General features: G+C 37.6%; 1 protein-coding gene across 1 annotated transcript in view; it reads right to left on the minus strand.

Moving 5' to 3' along the window:
• Nucleotides 1-21,516, minus strand: part of LOC133532950 (multidrug resistance protein homolog 49-like) — an 89,945-nt gene that overhangs the window by 34,954 nt on the left and 33,475 nt on the right. Inside the window, exons 2-7 of the mRNA XM_061871828.1 lie at nucleotides 8,013-8,203; nucleotides 7,232-7,376; nucleotides 6,555-6,655; nucleotides 3,212-3,383; nucleotides 1,187-1,311; nucleotides 413-608 (exon numbers count right to left, since the gene is read on the minus strand). Coding sequence (XP_061727812.1) covers nucleotides 413-608; nucleotides 1,187-1,311; nucleotides 3,212-3,383; nucleotides 6,555-6,655; nucleotides 7,232-7,376; nucleotides 8,013-8,203 — 930 coding nt within the window. The remainder of the gene's footprint in view (nucleotides 1-412; nucleotides 609-1,186; nucleotides 1,312-3,211; nucleotides 3,384-6,554; nucleotides 6,656-7,231; nucleotides 7,377-8,012; nucleotides 8,204-21,516) is intronic.

Raw genomic sequence — 21,516 nt, forward strand, 5'->3', positions numbered from 1 at the left:
TCTATCGCAATAGGGTCATATTGTGCACACAAATTTGCCAAATGTTCCCACCTTATTGGCAAATGAGCAAACAGCCCACTTGACCGTAGCCGAGTCTTAAAAAAACCTATACACTCTATGATCCTTAATCCCACCGTGACCGTATGTAAGACACTTTTTATTGGGTCGTGTTTAAAATTCGCACTTAAATACCTACTTGATGGACGGAAAAAACCTCCGCTTCTCCTTCTTCAGGGAACCGCCGCTTCTCCTCCACTAGTACTGAAAAGACTGTCGCTTACAGGGTAATAGTTGGAATGTCTGTATTGTAACCAGTTCACTCCTTAAGGGACCAAATCTCTTGAGGAAACCACTGCATAACTGAGTACTAACTATTGTTGATAGAGACCTATAGTTGAAATGGTCTACTCACAGTGACCATAATCCCAGGATGGTACTCCTGCTCTTCCGGTGGCAGGTTCATGTCGCGGACGCACAGGGTGGTCCCGTACGCGAACACGACGGCGTTCAGCGAGTACGTGAGCAGCCAGCCCAGTCCCGAGCCCGCGCCAGCCCATAATCCCCGGCGTGATGATGCCGCCTTGGCTGGCGCAAGGAGACGTTTGTATCTGGAAGCAAAAAACAGCGATTTTTACATATTACTATAATCGCGTAGTTATGATAATACAACCAATGCTATGCCTGCCTTTCCACTGCGGCAGAGACTAGGGGAGATAAGAGGATCCATCAACAACCAATATCATGCATTGGTTGTTGGTTGTAATCCAGCAGAACGGAAAAGAGATGTATTACAACTCCTCCGTCTCAGTGGAAAATCAGCCTAGGTTGATTCTCACATCTCTCCTTACATCTCTGTTCATCTCTGCCACAGTGGATAGGCAACCTTACACTGCCCTTCTGAATTTCGCTGTGCTGATAGCTTTTATTTTACATCTTTCACTTTTTTTTTTAAGTTGTCACTCTTTCACAAAACACGCACACTGTCAGACACACACACTGTACTGATAGAAACAGAAAGTACCACGGCTTATGCTGCCTTTACACTAAGTGTACATGAGTGAAAATCACACACTAGCATTGATTCTCTTCTCCACTTCACTGCTTGCTCAATTCAAAGGCAGCTAGAGCCGCGACGCCGTACCTCTCCTCTCATCTAAGGCAGTTTTACACGGCCTAGGCCACTCACCGTTGTACCTCCACTTCTTCTCCTCCCAAAGCTCGTACGGTTCTGATGGCAGCTAGAGCCTCCTCGGCCGTGCGCCCCGCGGCGCCGTACGCCGCCACTTCTTCCGCGGAACATCGTGTTTGGTACTGCGAGGTTAAAACATTAAATGCTATTTTTGTACTTTGAATTGAATTGAAATCAGACTGCTTTTACCAACAATATTTTTGTTTCGCTTACAAGTATTATTAGTGTCTAAAGTGGTCTGACCCGGGGTAAATAACTAAAGAATAAAATATATAAAGTTTTCTTTAAACATTAAGGGACATCTTACACAGATTGACTTAGCCCCAACTGTACTAGATACATACCTACATAGAAAACACCCATGACTCACAAAACAAATACACCTTACCAGGATTCGAACCCAGGGCCATCGGTTTCATAGCCAATATAAAATAACATTAATAAAGTTTTGCAATTGTAGTTTCTACCGCATTTCCTATAGGTGCATATGTTCGTTGTATACCGCTTGCGTCCCTAGATAACCTTCGCCAAACGAAGTGGCAAAAAAACCGGACAAGTGTGAGTCGAACTCACCCACCGAGGGTTCCTTACTTTTCAGTATTTCTTGTTATAGCTGCAACAGAATTACATCATCTGTGAAAATTTCAACTGTCTAACTATCACGGTCCATGAGATACAGCCTGGTGACAAACGGACAGACAGACAGACGGACGGACAGCGGAGTCTTAGTAATAGGGTCCCGTTTTACCCTTTGTGTAGTGTTAAATATTAAGGATATCTCGAACGATCTTTTAGTTTTATTTTGTCAAGTGTTTGACAAGTGACAGATAGTTTTGCCGTTTTGGCGCGGTTTTGGTAAAATGTGACATTGACAGTCAGAGTACGACTGAGAGTAAAAACTCAAGCGATTGAATAAGAGATTTTATTGTTTTAATTGTGGAAAACTCAAAGATAAATAAACTATTGTACACTAATTCAGTATTTTTTGTGAGAGATCTATTAGTAGGTAGGTACGGAACACTAAAAACAGGGACTACGCAAGGAACATGATGAGAGAGTCTGTTTATTTGACAAACACTTATTAGTGATACAATGTTGATTAATGTATCACAAAAACTTTACCGATCAATGCTCTCCAGTATCAACTATTGAGATTAAAATTAAGTGTTTGTAATACACTTTCAGGATGTACATTAATTACAATCTAGTGTTTACATAAATAACTTCCTTTCCTTGCCCACTTCTACCTTAAAAATATTTCACTCCGGACCACACATGATGTGCATAAAAATCTTTAATAAACTTCCGCAGTCAATAAAAGAAATAGAAAATTCAAAATTATTCAATAAAGCACTTAACACACATCTAAAAGACAAATCTTTCTATACGCTGCAGGAGTTTTTTGATAATGGAACGTTAAATTAATACCTATGCTATGAGTAGGTAACTTAGCTCTTAAGCACTGCCTGTGATCTCAAATAATTGTCTCTAAATCTTTGTACTAGATTGTTATTTAGTTATAAGACTGCTGCGCCCTTGCAGGGTAGATATTATGTAATTTTGTGTACTTAATATGATTGCAATAAATGCTTTGTCTTGTCTTGTCTTGTCTTACATTAGGTACACTGCGTTAGTTGTTCATTTGTATATTTAAAGTCTTTTCTATGTATGTCTTACTTGCGGTTCAAAATACATACCTTATGGACTGTAACAGCAACTATTAATATTAATATAGGAACTATGGCCAAGCCGACCAGAGTGAGCTGCCAGCCGTTAGTAGAGCGAAAGAGGCGCCACATCCCCGACAGAGACAGCTAGATGTAACGTAGACTCTACGTCTCCAACCTTACGGTTCAAATTACCTTAGCAACAGTAGCGGCGACTAGAATAGCTTAGAAACTATGGCCAAGCCGACCAGAGTAAGCTGCCACCCGTAGTAGAGGGAAAGAGACGCCGCATCCACGACAAAGACAGCTAGATATGACATAGACTCTACGTCTCCAACCTTACGGTTCAAATTACCTTAGCAACAGTAGCGGCGACTAGAATAGCTATAGGAACTATGGCCAAGCCGACCAGAGTGAGCTGCCAGCCGTAGTAGAGGGAAAGAGTCGCCGCCGCCACGACAGAGCCGGCGAGATATGACGTCATCACCACGTGCTCGCCCACGCCGCCTCGGAACTTGTCCATGTCCCTGAAAAAAAAAGTTTAATAAGTTTTTGCCAAAAATGCCATTATCAATAAGGTAGATGTACCAGTCTTCGTCGCTGTCCCAATGTTTGGCTTTTCAACGGCTTATTGCATAAATAAGAAGACTACAATAAATATGACACTTGTGATGTAGTTTACGTACCATATATGTTATCTACATTCGACATTTAGACAGGTTAGTGTATAAACTATATAGATTTTCTAATAAAATTACGTTGATAACATTCAAAGGACCAGAATCAGGCGTGACTACGTGAGTGGATTGTGTTGAGCCAGAAAATATCTAAATATAGGTACCTATTTTTGAGACCATGGTCTTGCGTTATCGTTTTCGAATATAAGGAAGAAATAAAACGAATATGTCATACATTGGTACAAAGCCAAGGGTTGCGGAAAAAGTTAATATTTTAAAAATTATTTTAATGTTTAAATTTTTACAGATTTTAAACGATTCGGATTAAATCGTTTCATATACTTTCACTTTCGCATATAAGAAAATCGGCTAAGTGCGAGTCGGACTCGCACAGGAAGGGTTCCGTACCATTATCTATAAAAACGGTCACCCATCCAAGTACTGAATCTATAATCTGTACAAATCCAAAATATGGGTTCCACGGATGTTGCTTACATAATATCGTCAGTCAAGGTGTTTCGGCAGAAAAAGGCTTTTTGTGCAGACTTATAATATTCCTAACATGAGAGTTCATACCTACCAACTGGAATAGGTATCAGATGGGTATATTTAGGGGTCCCGAGGGTCACCTTTGAGAGCGTCTGCCAAGCACTTCTGGCAAAAAATACTGACAGTTTTCTCTTTTCTGTGTCTAGGTACATGTAAATTTCTAACTGAGGCCATCAATATTATTTCAGTAGGTATCAGTAACGCCCCCTATTTTGCACCGGAAATAACTTTATTCTTTTTACTTTCGGCAAGTTCCGCCGTGACAGACTATCAAATTCATACTTTTGATATGACATCGCTTTTATGGGAAACTATTATGCATTTCATCGCGGTATCAAGTCAGTAGGTACGAAGTTTTGCAGTCGGTTCTCCTAGCAATGTTGAAAATCGATATCTAAGGTAAGGTCCGGTCTGGCCTAGTGGCTAGTAACCCTGCCTATGAAGCCGATGGTCCCGGGTTCAAATCCTGGTAAGAGTATTTATTTGTGTGACAACCACGGATATTTGATCCGGAGTCATGGGTGGTTTCTATGTAATACAAGCTTTATTGAGCTTACTGTGGTACTTAGTCAATTTGTGTAATCATGTCCTATAATAATTATTCATTTTATTTATTTAAGAGGTCTTAATCGCTTACCATCAGGCGATTAATCTGCTCGTTTGCCTCATATATCATTTAAAAAAAATAGGTATAATTACCTCATTAGTTTTCCTGAATGAAAAAAGACATAAATGTCTCAACAATATCCTCAATTTTTTTTTATATAAAAACAGTAGTTGCAAGAAAACTCGAAGTCTCGTAACCCCATTATTTCTGTTTAAATACCGTTTAATATAATTGTCGATGATTATCCGGTTAATGCATATTCCAGTTCCTCTTGAAGCAATATTTAACAATGGATCACCATTGCGTCACGGCGTGGAACTGACTTCTGACGCATAGTTATTAGGCCCTTCTCTCACGAAGCTACTCTCAAGAGTCTCAAGCGATTTGTGTTTCTTATGTGTGTCCTACGCGTCGCTTGCACTAAGTAGCCGCCATACATATTCACTTCGTTTCGCACACGACGAGACACGTCGACGACGCGTTTGATATCAGTCGCACGATACTGTCTTGCTGGTCGCACGATACTGCATTGCTGGTCGCACGATACTGTCTTACTAGTCGCACGATATTGTCTTGCTGGTCGCACGATACTGTATTGCTGGTCGCACGATACTGTCTTGCTGGTCGCACAATACTGTCTTGCAGTAGCGACTCTAGTCGTATACGCGTCGCATTACAAAATGGCGACGGAATAAACTTTTAATATTAATTTTGTTCAAGAGGTAAAAAATTATCAATTTTAATATAATTAAGCTGCCAGAATATGTGATAAAAGATGTAACAGAAATAGGTCAATACTTTTTCTACGAGTCATCAAAAATAATATTTTTTTACTATAAAAACTAAATAAGTAATGAAAATTGGTAAGTATCTAGTAGCAGTAGAAAAATAGTACATTACGATACAAGTGCGAAAAATAGGAAATTCGAAACGAGTGGCGATAAATTAAAACACGACCGAAGGGAGTGTTTTAAATCGACAAGAGTTGCGAATTACCTGTTCGCACATGTATCGTACAACGTTTTACAGTACATATGGCCCTTTAAATGTTCGACATAGTAACGTAATGTGGTAATTTTCGCACTAGTGCGGTAAAGTAGCACCATATGTACTGTAAAAGTCATAAATGCGTGAGGCCCCGCCGGCCCGTCCCCCGCTCTATGGGAGCGCGGCGGCACGTGATTGGTATTTTTTTTATAGTTGACTAAAGTTAATTTTTTTAGAGTTATGGAATTTTATAGTTACATGAAAAGTACGCAATTACAGTTTGGTTTACGAAATCTTCATTCAACCATTACAGTCGCCGAGTAGAAAAAAAAGTGAGCGCGCAGTTTTTATCAGGCTCTATAATTTGTAATAATAATGGAATTATCTAATGTAGCATGGTGAATATTTGTAATTTAATTCAAAAGTGCCCGATTCGGAACCATAAGCTTACTTTTGCGAAGTTCGTTCTAATGCTAAAAAAATAAAAAACCCGGCCAAGAGCGTGTAGGTCCTTGCTCAGTGTAGGGTTCCGTTACCCTTCCGTCACAATAGGCTACATTGGAGCTATTAGTATAGGTACATAGGAAATTGTTAAGAAAGGGATGAAATGATACTTGGTGCCTTTCATCCGAGTTAAACACTACTTTACATATCGAATACGAGGAAACCAAAAAGACAAGACAAATTTCCATTTTCAGTAATTAAAGTTAAGCTCTTGAAAAAGTACAATACAATACAAATACACCTCAATACAGAAGCAATACAAATAATTAAGGAGAGGTAAACAACAGGCGGTCTTATCGCTAAAAAGCGATCTCTTCTAGACAACCTTTAGGTAGCGGAATTAGATAAATGTATGTCATGTCAGTAGTACTTACTCTGTTAATGCAGAGGCGAAGTTGAGGGTAGTGTTGGTGTCGAAGAACGCCATCTCTTGGCGAAGTACGGAGCGCAGCAACCGGTAGCGTAGCCGCGACACCTGCACAATAGCATAATGTGGTTAGAAAAACATCAGTTACGTAACTTGATAAAGTCAAAATTTACCTGAGAACATTGTTTTTGCTAATTTTGTAATTGTTATCGAATACCAATATTTAAAAAAAAACCGGACAAGTGGGAGTCGGACTCGCCCACCGAGGATTCCGCACTTTTTAGTATTTGTTGTTATGGCGGCAACAGATTTACATTATCTGTAAAAATTACAACTATCTAGCTATCACGGTTCATGAGATACAGCCTGGTGATAGACGGACCGACGGACAGACAGACCAACAGACAGACAGACGCACGGACTGAGAAGTCTCAGTAATAGGGTCCCGTTTTACCCTTTGGATACGGAACCCTAAAAAAACACAATTGTTAAATTTAAGTTAAAGCACGCTACAGAGAGCGGTTATTTTGGTACTGACCATTCTAGCAGCAGCCCAGTTGACCAGCAGCTGGCAAGCCATGATGGCCACACTGGCCAGCGCGAACGCTATGGAGTCTTCCACCACTCACCATTAGAGAGAGACAGATGTAGCACGCTACAGAGAGCGGTTGTTCTTGTACTGACCATTCTAGCAGCTGCCCAGTTGGCCAGCGTGACGGCGGCGGCGGCGGCCAGTAGCTGGCAAGCCATGATGGCCACACTGGCCAGCGCGAAGGCTATGGCATCTTCTATTAGAGCATCCATGTGAAGAGTACGGTTACCATCAGGTCTGGAAGGAAATTAAAGATTAGGCTCATTAGGCAGGATGTTCTTGGCGGTCTTTATTTGTATATAATTATATAGCATCAAAGGGTTAGGGCTTGTGCACAAATCACGCGAGGTCTTTTCGGCTACTTATTGAATTTTTAGCGATTCCGTTTTTAGTTTTTTCTTTCAAAATGGCGGATTTGGATGCTCTAGGTTATCAGCAGTGGTTGAGTCCTGTCACCCCTAAGACTAACTAGAGATCCTGATTTTACCCCTCCTCCCAATAATCATCAATAATTTTTCTTATAGGTCTAATCTTTGTTATCTTTAATTAAGCTTATTACCCCCGTGAAATACCAGTTTTATCCCCACGGGGGTACTCGTAATTGCCCCCAGGTTAAGAACCGCTGGTTTACAGCTTACTTACTTACTCCTCTGGCGCAGCGACTCAAAATGTGTCTTGGCCTCCAACACGACTGCTCGCCACTGATCCCAGTCCTGTGCAGTTTCTCACCAGTCTTCAACCTGGAGCTCGCGCAGATCCGTGTCCACCACATCCGCCTATCGATACCTGGGTCGACCGGCCGGGCGGCGTGCTGTGGGTTTTCCGTCAAACGCTCTTTTCACCGCTACTACTCGTATTAGTGTTTGTACTTACACTTCTCTCCCTCCATGGAATAAGTGCAGCACCGCCGGCGACGTGGCCCTCGTGGCCTTGTGTCTCGCTACGAACAGTGCCGTGAGCTCCCCGTATATTAGCACGGCTAGCACTAGGCCACATGAGCATAGCCATGACGCCACCACGCCCAGGCATGTGGCGAGGCGCTCTAGAGGTGTTGCGTAGCGCCACTGAAACAAACAAAGAAAGGAATTTAAAATGCACACTTTTCGGCGTTTTTATAAATTTAACACATGCTTATGTGACGTCACTACAAAGTTCAACATTTATTCAGCAAATACGTGAGCATAAAATTTACATGCAAAGAAAAATTATAAAACACAATTTACGGAAAATATCAATTCAAACTATGGCATTATTATTACTTAGGTACATGTATAAAGTCTCTTAATGTCGAATTCCAAAAAAAAACTGTTATTAATAATATGAAAAAGGTTAGGTTTTTTATAATGTGTTTTTATTTATTTATTTATTTAATCTTTATTGCATATAAGAAAACACACTGTACAATAGGCGAACTGAATGCCGTAAGGCATTCTCTACCAGTCAACCTTTAGGCAAAGCAGATAAGTTATAGGCGGTAAATTTTATAGTTTTTAATATTTTACTTTTATTATACATATTGTAAAAAGCCTAAACCGAGATTTAAAATAAATAAAGTAATATTAAAGTCACGAGAAAATAGTTGTCGGCGTTTTCGGTCATTGACATAGGTACTAGTACAGATAATGAACCTACGATATGTTCATTATATTTTCATTTTGAAAGTAAAAATCAATCTCATGGTTTTATAACAGAGACAGACTATTATATATAACATTATATTCGTATATCTTATGGTTCTTGATAATCGAAGACTAACACTTCCTTGAGCTCGATTCGGATTTAATTATTTGTAGTGATTTTGGACGGGTTTTGATGCGACTAAAAGATCGCCTAGGATGATTGGTGTGTGTAAACGGGCTTATATACAAATCACGCGAGGTCCGATAGGGGGGCCCGGGTCACGAAAAAATCTAGACGAATCACGTTGGGAGAGAGGGGGGGGGGGGGTTATAATAACATACCTACGTAGTAGCTGAGTATTTTAATAATTTTATTTAATAAACGCAAAAAAGTTAAGAAATGCTACAGTTAATAGCGTGTGACGGAATGATTATGAACACGGAGGAAATATTTAATACGAATCGAATACATTAAGAGATAGTCACACTGTTATATATTATTATTAAGTATTACGTATTTTTAAATGACGTAAAAACAAGAGAAAAGTCTTAATTTGTTTGATGTTAAAACGTGTCCACTGGGTGGCAAAATAAATAAACTAATTAATATTATGAAACGATTTTACACAGATCGGCCTAGTGTCCCTATAGCCTGGCGCATATAGTTCGTTTTTTATCATTAGGAAGAAGGTAAGCGATCTTGACGTGACTTTTTATAAAAGATCACTTTTGAAAAATAAGTCACAGCAAATATTTTAGGATTATAAATCATATACCATCTTTTACTTTCTTTTGCTTTCATAACTAATATAAACAAAATTAAAAAAGCGGCCAAGTGCGAGTCGGACTCGCCCATGAAGGGTTCCTTTATGACGTATTAAAAAAAACTACTTAAACTACTAGATCTCGTTCAACATTTTACCACTTTGGACACACATTTTACCACTTTGGTAGTGTCTCTCGCGCAAACTATTCACTTTAGAAAAAAATTATATTAGGAACCTAAATATCATTTTTGAAGACCTATCCATAGATACCCCACACGTATGTGTTTGACAAAAAAAATTTTTTTTTTAATTTTATGACGTATTAAAAAAAACTACTCACTAGATCTCGTTCAAAACAATTTTCGTTAGAAGTTTGCATCGTAATGTATATCATATATTTTTTTTAGATTTTTCATTCTGTTATTTTAGAAGTTACAGGGGGGGGGGACACACTTTTTTTTACTTTGGGAGGTTCTCTCGCGCAAACTATTCAGTTTAGAAAAAAATGATATTAGAAACCTTAATATCATTTTTGAAGACCTATCCATAGATACCCCACATGTATGGGTATGTTGAAAAAAAAAATTTTTTTTAATTTCATGACGTATTTAAAAAAAACTACTTACTAGATCTCGTTCAAACCAATTTTCGGTGGAAGTTTACATGGCAATGTATATCATATATTTTTTTTAGATTTTTCATTCTGTTATTTTAGAAGTTACGGGGGGGGGGGGACACACATTTTACCACTTTGGAAGTGTCTCTCGCGCAAACTATTCATTTTAGAAAAAAATGATGTTAGAAACCTCAATATCATTTTTGAAGACCTATCCATAGATACCCCACACGTATGGGTTTGATGAAAAAAGATTTTTTGAGTTTCAGTTCTAAGTATGGGGAACCCCCAAAATTTATTGTTTTTTTTCTATTTTTGTGTGAAAATCTTAATGCGGTTCATTAGGTTCATAGAATACATCCACTTACTAAGTTTGAACAGTACAGCTCTTATAGTTTCGGAAAAAAGTGGCTGTGACAGAATCGGACAGACAGACGGACATGACGAATCTATAAGGGTTCAGTTTTTTGCCATTTGGCTACGGAACCCTAAAAAAAGCGTTTTTCAATAATTTTACATAAAAACACGTCAAGATTGTTTACCTTTTTTCTTCAGATCATGGCTGATTTTTATGTATGTTTTAGAAAACATCGGTAAAAAATTATAATCAACATTACCAGACCATTTCTGCCGGCGGTAACTATATTACCAAATGCTTTAAAACTCAAAAAAATATTGTAACTTATAAAAAATATTGACTTTACTTGCTTACTTATATTCTCACTCATGATTTTTATATACATATGATACTCAGGGAACTCTTACTTCCTCTAGCCACACCCATTGGAGGGGCCCACATAAAGTTTCACGTGGACACTAAATAGACATAAACTTTAAAAATAATGTAAGTATATTAGAATATGCCTGAAATAAGTAGTATATTTTTCACATAGCAATACAATTTGGCGTTTAAGTGCCAGTTGCCACGGCAGTTTACTATATAAATAAATAAAGAATAAATAAATATTATAGGACATTATTACACAAATTTACTAAGTCCCACAGTAAGCTCAATAAGGCTTGTGTTGTAGGTACCTAGACAACGATATATATATAATTATAAATACTTAAATACATAGAAAACATCCATGACTCAGAAACAAATATCCGTGTTCATCAATTCAATTCAATTCAATACTTTATTGATAAAATAAAATTTTACATGTCAGGTACCATTGTGCTTATAGCTAAGTCTTATTATTTAATATTGCTCATAGTTGAGAGGCAAGGCTGAGTTAACGAACCAGTTGTTTTGTATGTATATATATACACATATGTACATAGTTTTACTCACCAGATACAGTGCATCACACTAATATATGCTCGTACCAGGATTTGAACCCGGGACCATCAGCTTCATAGGCGGCTTCACTACCCACTAGGCCAGACCGGTCGTCAAAATGAAACTTCCCATACAATAAAATTAAGCGAACGCTTTAACGGTGATATACAGTTTGATGCAACTGCCCCTTAGGGTTATAAATTCTATGGAGATGACAGCTGTCACCGTACAAGCAATGTGGAAAATATTTCAAAGATAATAAGGTGTCATTAGCGTGAGGTTAACACTGATATCACATTTCGCGAGACTCGTGACACTAACCTCAGATAAACAATACGATAATCACATGAACTTGAGTTTTGCAAAACCAACAATGCTTCCCACGAGTGTCTGTCCGCCGCTATCAGATGCCGACCTTTCCCAGCACGTCATCTCCAAGGCGAACATACCAGCCAAGGACAAGGCCAGAGGTTGGTATTGTACTAAGAAGTTTCCAAAATGCCCAACCCTGCACTGAACTGGTGCTGGTCGTGCGGCTTCAACGGCCGAGCATAGCAAACGGCGCAAATAACGGCACGCTCGGCAGTGGCTACGTGTTTGAGCCTTTTGTGGTGGAAACGTTAGGGTCATGGGGGCCCAGCGCCCGGCGTTTATATAAGGATTTGACGTCGCATTTGGTGGATGCCACGGGTGACAATGTGCAATAAAATTTAAAATAAATAAATACAGGTGACCAAAGGGCTGGTCAGTATTTTGCCCAAATTATTAGCATCGCCATTCAACGGGGAAATGCGGCCAGCCTGCTGGCCACTCTGCCTGCTGGCGGCGAGTTACAGGGCTTTCTAATGTATACTTTTAGAGTAAGTTGACGAAGCCTGTAGATGATTATGCGTTTGTGTTCACCTGGCGAAGCTTGCGTTGCGGATATAAAATCATGGTCCCTGAATAAAAGCTGTCGTATTTGATTAAAAAAATCCCCAAATGTACCTACCTACATAGGAAAAGTTCTTAGAAATTTCAATTATTATAATTTTTTTATTATTTTATTTGATACACTAGCAGCTCTTGGAGCTGATGCGTGTATATCGCAGCACTTGTGTTTATTTAGCACTTTTTAATGTTATAAAATGTGTATCTAGTCTGTTTTTGAAAGAGTTCACTGACGGTGCACTAACCACAGTTTCTGGTAGAGAGTTCCACACATTTACTACACGATTCGGCAAGAAGTGTTTCCTAGGGTTGCTAGCACATGGAGGTTTGACTAGTTTTTTAGAGTGTCCTCTTAACCTTACATTCTGGCTTGATATGTATAGGTCTTTAATATTTGGAACATTGTAGTGTCCAGACAAGACTTTGTATGTCTCAATAAGATCGCCTCGCTTCCTTCTGTCCTCCAATGTTGTAAGACCTAATTTTGCAAACAATAAAAACTGGACCCGGGTATGTCCTTTAACTACGTCCAAAAGAGACGGTATGGGTACTGTGAATGTCATCTCATTTTGTGTGGTAGGGCACAGCACAGCGGATGTCATTCCCGATCTAGAGCAGAGTCCAACTGGGGAAGTACCTCCCTACAGTAAACCGTAGCCAAATAACACTGCACCCTACTCATATTTAGTGTTGTGTCCCTGCCGGTGAGTGAGGTTGCCAGAGATTTCCTTTACTTCTAAGCATCGCCATGTGTATGTAATATATTATATTCTGAGTGTTTTAATCATAATATAATGTCAGTTCACTACTCATAGAGACCGAAGAGGGCCATAGGAATACAGTAATAAAACAATACCTATAGTATGTCTCCCACCATGGGGCTTTTAATGCAGGGCTCGATTCTACTCACTAAATCGAGCTTCTTTTACTATGGGACCAACCCGAAATCACGAAAAGAAATATGGCTTTTCAATAGAAAACATTGGCATTAGTTATGTTCCAATGACATGTAATCAATTATTTTACTCCCTCTCTTTTATGCAATAGCAATATATGCAAATATGCAATCACCATTACCAATTAAATTCAAACAATAAGGTGTAATGTCTGTACTTATTATACTCAATTAGTTTTATTATTTCTCAGAATGTCAAGGAAACTAAGAAATCGTAATAAAAAATAAGGCATTGAATCCTGCGAAACGAATAAAAAGGTCAATGGCATTTAAAAACAATTGACTGATTCATAATATGGATTAATTTAATATTTTTTTCACATCAACTATTCCAAAAAGAGCTTTTTCTTCCCCGCTAGGAGGGATCAAAGTAGCACTTTTCTCTTCTAGGACACGATTTTTTTTCTTCTTGGCATGCCATTTTTTTGCTTAAATAATAATTTGGAACATAACAGCCGGCCAGCACAATATGAGATACAATCGTGAAAAGTCTGAGTTTATGCTTATGGAGGCGGCACATACCTATGCCCATACACATACCTCCGCTCCTACTTGATGGGGTTCCATTGCGTAGAGTACAGGAAGTTAAATATCTTGGCCATATTCTATTGTCTAGTTTAAAAGATCTGGAGGACGTAGAAAGGCAAAGGCGAGCCACTGCGGTACGCGCGAATATGTTGGCTAGAAGATTCGCCAAATGTAGCGACAGCGTAAAAAGGCAGCTGTTCCTCAGTTTTTGTACAAGCGTCTATACAGTGGAGCTATAGCCCGACTACACCTGCGCGGCGGTCAGAGACTTGCGTGTGCAGTATAACAACGCGTGGCGGGCGCTGTTCGCTGGTGCAGCGCGAGCGCCATGTTCGCGGAAGGGCGCGCGCCGGGCTGGGACGCGCTGCTGCGCGCGAGAAGCGCCACCGCCAGAAAGGCAATATACGGCTCCTCCAACACGCTACTGTCGGCGGTGAGAGAGTGGGACGCCAGCCCGCTGCACGAGCGCCGGAGGGGCTACCACAAGCCTATCGTGACGGGCTCAGGGTAACCCGGGATGCAGGCCCTTATTTGAATTTTAATGTAATATAATATATTGTTATTTAAATTTTAAGTTGTTATTTAATTTGATTTAATTTTAATTTAATTTAATTCTTTATGTAATGTAATTATGTGTAAATGTATAATGTATATATATGGAAATAATTTTCTGGATTAAATTTCATTCATTCATTCATTCATAATAATTTCCACATATGTAATGTGAAAAACAGTATGGTATGGGCCTTGGGCGTTAATTTTTGAATGCCTCACTACGCTCAGGATTCTATTTAAGAACCCCTCGCTACGCTCAGAATTCAATTATAGATTTCTTCGCTTCGTTAAGGATTCAATGTACGCGTTCGCCGTAAATATGTCATTTTGCTCCCTTCTAACAAAATCTACTATTAACTACATAGCAGTGGCGGTGGGTAAATCAACTCATAGGGCAAGCCGGAGTAATTTGGTCTGCTCTAGCTTTAACTTATTGAACGCTTTATGTCATAAACACGCATCACTCCAACTATGGAAGGTAGAGGCAAGGAACAGAAACTCCTTAGGCAGAATTGTTGCAAAAGTGTCCAGCTGTCAGCTATAAAATAATAGTTCCAAATCTCTCCAGAGTAGCGCTAGAGTAGCTAAGAACCTAGGCGTTATTGACGGAGTGAAGTGGGCTGTCTATGATTAGATTTTATTCCTAATTATTCTAGGTATTGTAGCGCCACCTATTTATGGTTTTTTGTCGGACACTTTTTGGTATATGGAGATTTTGTTCCTTGCCTCCATACTCCCGGGCGCAAGCGAGCTAGCGAAGTAACCCTACCTACCTACGTAAATTTTGTAACATAATTGTCTTTATAAATATTAATTTATGACACTAAAATACCCACACACTTTTAATTACCTATAATTTTATCTGTATAAATAAGTACCTAGTGATTTTAATAGCACTCTGTCAGTTTTTTAAATCTAATTTACCTTAAAAACAAATTAATAAGCAGTTATTAACTTATATGAAATTACTTAAAAGCTCATAACTCATTTATTATTAAAAAAAAGCGTTAAAATCTACATTCAATGGTAATGAATATAATTGTTTATGTGAGAAATACGCTTTAGCGTTTTTAAGCAAGTATTATCAAACTTATCTCAACCGGGGATCTCTTCCAGTCGACCTTGGATCACGCGACGCAAAGTCACGGTCTCAGCCAAGTTATCGAGCTTTCTTTATAGAGCTGTAACACGCACTTACACTCGGTCAAGTAAAGTCAAGTGAATATTATTAGTTTTAGTAGTATGTAATAGTGTTACCAGATGGTAAAAGAAATATTTTACAGTACATATGGCGCTACTTTACCGCACTAGTGCGATAATTAGCACATTACGTAACTATGTCAAAAATCTAAATTGTTATATGTTCTGTAAAACGTTGTACGATACATATGCATTGCAATGCAAACATGACGTACTTCAAATTAGGTCTTGAAATACTACGTATTTGGTGCGATGAGTGAAAATGATATGTAAAGGAATTTCATGCAGCCTTACACACCTAGGCCTGTAAAGTAACCTTCAGTAATAAGTGCATTTATTGCTTTCATAGGTGCTTTACTGTACAGGTCCACCGGTAAACAAAAGAAGTACTTACCTTTTGTTTTTAAACGTCAAATTATGACATAATGTTTGGCATAATTTTATGTTTTCTGATTGATACTAGTACTATATTATGTTTATTACTAAATAACTTAAGATACAATATACATGAACATGGAGACGGTAAAGAGCATATAAAAAAAACTGCCTTCAGTAGTGATATGAAGAGGTAGTAGAAGAGAAGGGTCTTGGGGGACTTTCAGTATATGATTCCTGCACCATCTTCGCAGTCAAAAGCTTTAATGTGTCGTTTGGCATTCAATCATCAAGTATTAGTAGATTAGTAATTTGTTTTTAGTATTCTATGAACCGCATTAAGATTTTTACACAAAAATAGAAAAAAAAAAATTTGGGGGTTTCCCATACTTATAACTGAAACTCAACAATCTTTTTTCATCAAACCCATACGTGTAGGGTATCTATCATGTATCTATGGATAGGTCTTCAAAAATGATATTTAGGTTTCTAATATCATTTTTTTCTAAACTGAATAGTTTGCGAGAGACACTTCCAAAGTGGTAAAATGTGTGTCCCCCCCCCCCCCCCAGTAACTCTAAAATAGTAGAATGAAAAATCTAAAAAAAATATATGATAAACATTACCATGCAAACTTCCACCGAAAATTGGTTTGAACGAGATCTAGTAAGTAGTTTTTTTTAATACGTCATAAATAGTACCCCTTCCCCTTCATGGGCGAGTCCGACTCGCACTTGGCCGCTTTTTTTATTGCAAGTTTGACAAAAGCACTGTACAAGTGTACAAATCACGGCGAGAAACGGGGTTGCCGGCCGAGTATCTCTGTATCTGCTTGGCCTGCAACCCTTCGTTTTCCGACCTCCATAGTAACGTACTATTTCGCTACTTTTGGCCCTCGTGTGTGACGTGCGGCATTAGGTAATTTAGGGTAGTTAAACAAAAGCTTGTAATAATAGAAACTAACTTATCTACATCAATACCACTACTTGAACTTTAAAATAAATGTTTCTAAATATATAAAAAAGCGGCCAAGTGCGAGTCGGACTCGCCCATGAAGGGTTCCGTACCATTTATAACGTATTAAAAAAAACTACTTACTAGATCTCGTTCAAACCAATTTTCGGTGGAAGTTTGCATGGTAATGTATATCATATATATTTTTTAGATTTTTCATTCTGTTATTTTAGAAGCTACAGGGGGGGGGGGGGACGACACACATTTTACCACTTTGGAAGTGTCTCTCGCGCAAACTATTCAGTTTAGAAAAAAATGATATTAGAAACCTAAATATCATTTTTGATGACCTATCTATAGATACCGCACACGTATGGGTTTGATGAAAAAAGTTTTTTTGAGTTTTTTGTTCTAAGTATGGGGAACCCCCAAAATTTATTTTTTTTTTTTCTATTTTTGTGTGAAAATCTTAATGCGGTTCATAGAATACATCTACTTACCAAGTTTGAACAGTATAGCTCTTATAGTTTCGGCAAAAAGTGGCTGTGACATAATCGGACAGACAGACGGACATGATGAATCTATAAGGGTTCCGTTTTTTGCCATTTGGCTACGGAACCCTAAAAATGGGCCGGACATTTGAGACAGAATACATAGCCACGTAACATTATATAGGTCTATGCCACGTGATTTATTGAATCGGACGTTACTTTACGGATTTCTGTTTTTACAAACGGCTAGCGTTCCTTTTCCAATGAAACTGTTTGGTTCACATGATCGCTCAAGTGATTTGACTTTGGATGTATTAATGATGGGACCTAATTGGTCCCGAGAGTCTTATGTCATATTTGATTTGGCTCGGGGCCTGAAATAGACGCGCTCGAATCATGTGACTTCCTTCTGTAAAGATTCCCATGTTTATAAGTGTTGTTTCTTATGATATTTATATTTTAAAATTTTTATTATTGTATGTATGTTAGTCTGTAAGGTATGTATATATGGGCCATAGTTGCCTGAAAATAAATGATATTTAATTTAATTTAATATATATATATTTTAATTCGAATTTTTCTAACCTCAAAAATAGTGGTACCTTGTTAACTTTTTCTTCCGAAATGCTAGGGTTCCTTTGATATATAATATTGCGGTACAATAATATATAAACAACACTATAATACAGTGCATATTTAGTTACTCAGATTTAATTATGGAGGGAAAGTTACCACAAAATTTGAGGTTATAAAATTTCTGATCTGAAAGAAAACGGAGTATAAATAAAAAAGTTGTTTTGAAACAGCCGAGAAATCAAATAAACTGAAACCAAATTACAATATTATTATGAAAATACAATTTAAATAAAAATCGTATATACTGTACCTTTAAGACTAATAATTTTTAATCGCCACTAAAGGCCATCTTATATACGGAAGGTGGAGGCAAGGAAATAAATCTCCATGTACCAAAAAGTGTCATCAAAAAACCTTAAATAGGTGGCGCTACAATACCTAGAATACTTGAACAAAAAATCTAATCATAGACAACGCACTTCACTCCGTCAATCAATAGCGTCTAGGTTCTTAGCTAACCTAGCGCTACTCTGGAGAGATTTGGAACTATTATTTATAGCTGACAGCTGGACACTTTTGCAACAGTTCTACTATAAGAGATGTCACTCCTCTTAATTCCACACTCCATAATCTTATACTTCCAAAAAGTCAATTTGAACGTCAAATGACGTTGCGTGTTTCGTCTTTATATGACGTCACTTCACTAGTTGACATAGCGGAAATAACAGAAAATGGTAAAAAGTGGGTCTTTTCGACGCCCAATCAAATCACCATTTATGAACCTTATTACAAGTGAATAGGGTCCAAAATGTTCATCTGATTCGACCATAATTGAAGTGTCATATGCTATTTAGTTCAGAATGATTTCCATGTCCATAATTTCGACGACCGGTCTGGCCTAGTGGGTAGTGACCCTGCCTATGAAGCCGATGGTCCTGGGTTCGAATCCCGGTAAGGGCATGGATTTGTGTGATGACCACAGATATTGTGTGATGACCTGAGTCATGGATGTTTTCTAAGTATTTAAATATTATATATATCGTTGTCTGAGTACCCACAACACAAGTCTTCTTGGCTGACCGTGGGACTTAGTCAATTTGTGTAATAATAATGTTTATTTACTTATTTTTTCAGCGATTTCAGCCACATCACTGTACACAGGAGCAGAGATCACACTGTAATGAATGCCTTACTTATTTAATTATTAATTATATAACACGTAGCTTTGTGGCCGTGGTTTATTTAAGTAGGAAATCGTAAAAAACCGATTTCCTGTTTACTTAAAAACAAAGATTCTCACGAATCATCGTTTATTGTTATATGCGTGGTATAGTCTAGTAAAACATTTTAGTCAAAAAAACCGGCCAAGTTCATGTCGGGCCACGCATACCTACAAACTAGCAAAAGGGCACTTATATACGTTATTTTAATAAGATAAGACGTTTTTAAGAAATCCTTATTATTAGATGGTTACCGATTATGAACAATAAAATTTTACTGACGTGGAAATTCTGTAAGTATTAGTGGTTGATTGGTAGCCACAAAAAATTGTCATATTGAGAATACAATTTAGTGTAATTGTATTTTTGGGTGATTTATTTTTATTCCTTGATAAAATAACTTGATGTGTTGCCTACCTGGTAAATATCGTTAGAATTTGATAGCATACCTAAAAAAACTGTACCTCTAGTATTAGTTACAAATGTTTAGAGTAAATGTATCAATGGGCAAATACGTAATAATAATTTGCATATGTTTCCTCGTATTCCGTGTTTACTCAAATGATTCCAGTTTGGTGACGTTTATAATGTCCACGAAGCCGGGCAACCACCGGAACAACTCATCTGTGCATAATTAAGAAACACGTCAACCTGCTACTCTGAACTACAGCGAAAAAACCGCTGGTGACGTACCAACAGTAGGTACCTATAAAAAAAAAATTATTCCAGAACCTTCAAAATTCCATAAAACATTGTTAGTACAGTCAGCATCAAAAGTAACGGATGAACCAACGCGCCAAAAGTATCTGATATCCCGATTAACTTTTCCAAATATAGATAAATTTCTAGAATTCGCGCTCAAAAGTATATCTTTTACAGTCTTTGTTGTTCTATGTATATCAATAAAGACATCACTTTTTGTTAAGCTGTTACAGAATGTAGATACTTGTGAAACGTTATTTGATCCGCTACTTTTGATGCTGACTGTACCATCGTTATAGCTAGGGGTTAGTAAGTACATTAAAATCAAATCCAAACATAATATAAATAATTGACAATATTCACATAATACTTTCAACAATGAAATGACGATTCATGTTAAGTGTCCGCAGCTAGCTCGGTTCTCCATACAAACGTAGTTTCGCCCTCATTTTGAAACGACTAGCTAGATTGCTCTGAAACTTTGTACTTACAATAGGATAAGGTATATCTATGGCTGTAATTAGTTTATGTAGTTAGTCAGATACCATAGTTAAAAAAATACAGCGAATTTAAGTTTTTCATACAAAACTTGTTTTCGCTCTATTTAGTTTGTTTTATAAACTGGAGTTATATAAACTTATTACAGGACTAGATATAGCCCATGTCATTGTATGTGCAAAGTTGCATTACAATTCAACACGTAGTTTTAAAATGAGAATGAAACTCCGTTTGTATGGGAAGGTGATATTCGGTCAAACTAATTTTAAACTGAAATAGATGTTATAGAATGTTCCTATAATATTTATTTTTATTTATTTAAGAGGCTGTCAATACCTAAAGCGCGCACACTGTCTATTTGTATCGGAGTAAATGAGATAGCACTGTCGCATGTTACTGGGCCTGGGCAAGGGAATAAGTAATAAGAAAAATATTTTAATAAAAAAAGTGGATTATTAGTGTAATATTTTACTCAACAGCGGTTTAGATATAAATGTTTTGAAATTGTGATTTTAATTGCAGACCCATAAGTCAAAACAATAAAGACATAAAACCGTTTAATTGTGATTTTAAGACCAATCTTTGCAATTATTTTCTATCGAGCCGTTTTCGTTCAATCATGTATCGAGTACAACCACGGTCTTTGAAATATAATTAATATGAACATATATTTTTCTTACTTGACTAAAACAAATAGACTTTGTTAAAAACTGTTTAAGTAACATCAATTTCAAGGACATTGGGTGTTGACAGCCTCTTAACTTTGTATTTTATATATAGTGGTGTGATTACTTTATAAACACAATAATTTGATTGGTTCCCATAGTTATAGACCATTTTTTACAAGCTTTTATTTAAATTGCCCTGTTAGTATGTATGGGACAAATCTTGCAAGTTAAATTTGACCCACTTCCCGGTTTCCGATGAAGCTGAAAATTGCATACATATGTAAGTCGGGTGACAATGCAATATTATGGTACCATCAAGCTGACCTGATGATGGAGACAGGAGGTGGCCATAGAAACTCTGTGATAAAACAACGCAACCTAATTGTGTTTATGGTTTTTAGAATTGTGTCGATGAGTATTAGTTGCCTGTGGAAAAAAGTA

The sequence above is a fragment of the Cydia pomonella genome, chromosome 28, assembly GCF_033807575.1.
Source record: "Cydia pomonella isolate Wapato2018A chromosome 28, ilCydPomo1, whole genome shotgun sequence".
Classification (NCBI taxonomy): Eukaryota; Metazoa; Arthropoda; class Insecta; order Lepidoptera; family Tortricidae; genus Cydia; species Cydia pomonella.